Below are 2,079 nucleotides of genomic sequence, written 5' to 3'. Positions count from 1 at the left end.
TCTGCTTGTTGGTGGTCATGGAGTTTGAAGATTGTTGAGTTTCTAGGTGAAAGTGATCAATGAGATGGTGTTTTTCTGAGTGCTTTAATTATTAACTTCACTCACTGCTTGTTGAGGCCTCTGGTTCTTCTCTCCTCTTGGGTGGCTCGACAGCTGATTGTTCCGCGACTGGAGTGGGGCTCATCGAGTATGGGCTTCCTCCATGGATCAGCGTGTGGTGATCCTGGTGACACTTGTGACATGTCTTCGTTGAGATGCACCTTATTTTCCTGTCTGGGCCAAGGCACCTGAAACACAGCTCCTTGTTGACCACATGGTTGTTTCTCTGCAATGGTGTGAGAGCTTTAAATTTATCACACCCTGCGATGAAATGTTTGTCCTGGCAAAATGCACAGAACGTCTTTGGGAGAGGTCTTTCTGGATTTGAGCTCGTCTTTTGTTGGGTGGCTGTAGTGAAGGAGCTCCTTTTCCTGGATGTTGTTGATGAGGTTCTGGTTGGCTTGGAGGTTTGGTTGGCATAGAGATTTGCTCCAGCGTTTATGCCTCTTCCCCATGCCTCGATGAATGTCACAAATTCCGTTAGGCTGGGGAAGTCCTTTGAGTCTCCCAGCTTCACCTCCCACTGCTTTCTCGTATCGCTGTCCAGTGATTTTCTCAGCAGGTGAATGCACAGCTGTTCGATGATGTCTTCTTTGTTGAGGCCCGGGATCTGCTGTAGCTGGTCTAACGTCTCCACAATTGTCGATGCGTTGGTTGTGATGTTCTCTTCTGTAGGCCTGGTAATTGTGGGGAGGTCCAGCATCTGGTTGAATAGAGCCTGAGCCACTAGGCGAGGATCTTCAAATTTCCTCTTGAGTTTGGCCCAGGCTTTCTCAAAGTTCTCTGGGAGCGGTTCAAAGGACGTCAGTAGATTTTCTACTGGTCCCTGAAGTAGTCCCTTCAGCCTTGTCAGTTTTTCCACTTCTGGGATTGGCTTGGATCCAACCATCTCCCAGAAAAGTGCACTCCACTCTCTCCATTTTTCCCTCTTCCCATCGAAGGGTTTTAGAATGATCCTGGAGAGAGTGCTTGTTGAGGTGCCTGTTGTTGAGTTGCTCGAGTCTTGGCTTTTGGGAATCTGACTTTTCAACCTACCGATTAATTTGATGCTCTCTCTCTTTATTTTTTCCGCCAGGGCGCATTTATCCTCTGTCAGGAATGGGTGATTTTCTGGAATGTACTCAATCACTCTCTCTTGGAGTTGATTGAGTTCGCTCCATTCCTGCTCGATAATCTTCTCATGAGTGTCGAGCACTTCTTGCTTTACTGAATCCAAGTTGAGTTCCATTTGCTTCAGTTCAACGTAGAGTTCCTCAAGAGCCTCTACTCTCCTGTTGAGTTGCTTCATTTTTTGATTGATAGCTCCCTGGAGTCCGATTCCCTTTGGTTGTGGGCTGTCTTTTAGTTGATCGTCTCGTGGGAGGAGGTAATCGTTGGAATTATCCCTGTTGAAATCTAAATTTAATATAGGAGGGTTTGTATTACCGTCATCTCCCTTTTCAGCCATGGTGATTCCCTGCTTTACCGACCGTTGAAGAGGGTTTTGGGTATGGGCCGGTTACCGACTGTTGAGTCTCTGCTGCTAGGTCGTTGGTGTAGCTGGGTCTTCCCTCTCCTTTCGGGTCTCGTCGTCTCACGCAGATTCCCGATGTTTCTCGACGGTGTTCGTCGTTGTTCGGCGATTTGAAGGTTGATGGTCACTCTTGTTTACACTAACTTATAAACACCTTTATTGTCTTGAGTTTCTGTCCCTTGGGTCACCCGTGTGAACCCCGAAATTTTCAGGGCACGCGGCGTCCCTTGATTTTCTCTAGCTTTTCACGCACTTTTTCACCCACGTATCCGGCTCGAAGGACCAATGTTTGATTTAAGAACTGTTTTGGGTGGATGCGGGTGGAGTGTATGAAAAGGGGTTGAGTTTGTTGAGGTCCAGAAAAAAATTGAAGCCACTGTTCACGTCACAATAAATTATATTTGAAACCGAGGGGTCGAACCACGGTGTAATTAACAATTAACTCTTTGGCCTTAGCAATACAATAT

The 2,079-nt window shown here is 46.8% G+C and overlaps 1 protein-coding gene across 1 annotated transcript; it reads right to left on the bottom strand.

Annotated features, from left to right (window-relative positions):
- Positions 1-97: 97 nt before the first annotated feature.
- Positions 98-1,546, bottom strand: LOC105272827 (uncharacterized). The gene has a single exon (XM_011315052.1). It carries the CDS (start codon positions 1,544-1,546, stop codon positions 98-100), a length of 1,449 nt encoding a protein of 482 aa, XP_011313354.1.
- Positions 1,547-2,079: the final 533 nt, after the last annotated feature.

Source organism: Fopius arisanus, unplaced genomic scaffold (genome assembly GCF_000806365.1).
Source record: "Fopius arisanus strain USDA-PBARC FA_bdor unplaced genomic scaffold, ASM80636v1 scaffold00319, whole genome shotgun sequence".
NCBI lineage: Eukaryota > Metazoa > Arthropoda > Insecta > Hymenoptera > Braconidae > Fopius > Fopius arisanus.
The sequence above is the reverse complement of the archived record's forward strand: the minus strand, read 5'-3'. Positions and strand labels throughout refer to the sequence as shown.

Bases quoted from the DNA above. Each gene is read 5' to 3' on its own strand.
- LOC105272827 (XM_011315052.1), bottom strand. From the start codon at position 1,546: ATGGCTGAAAAGGGAGATGACGGTAATACAAACCCTCCTATATTAAAT.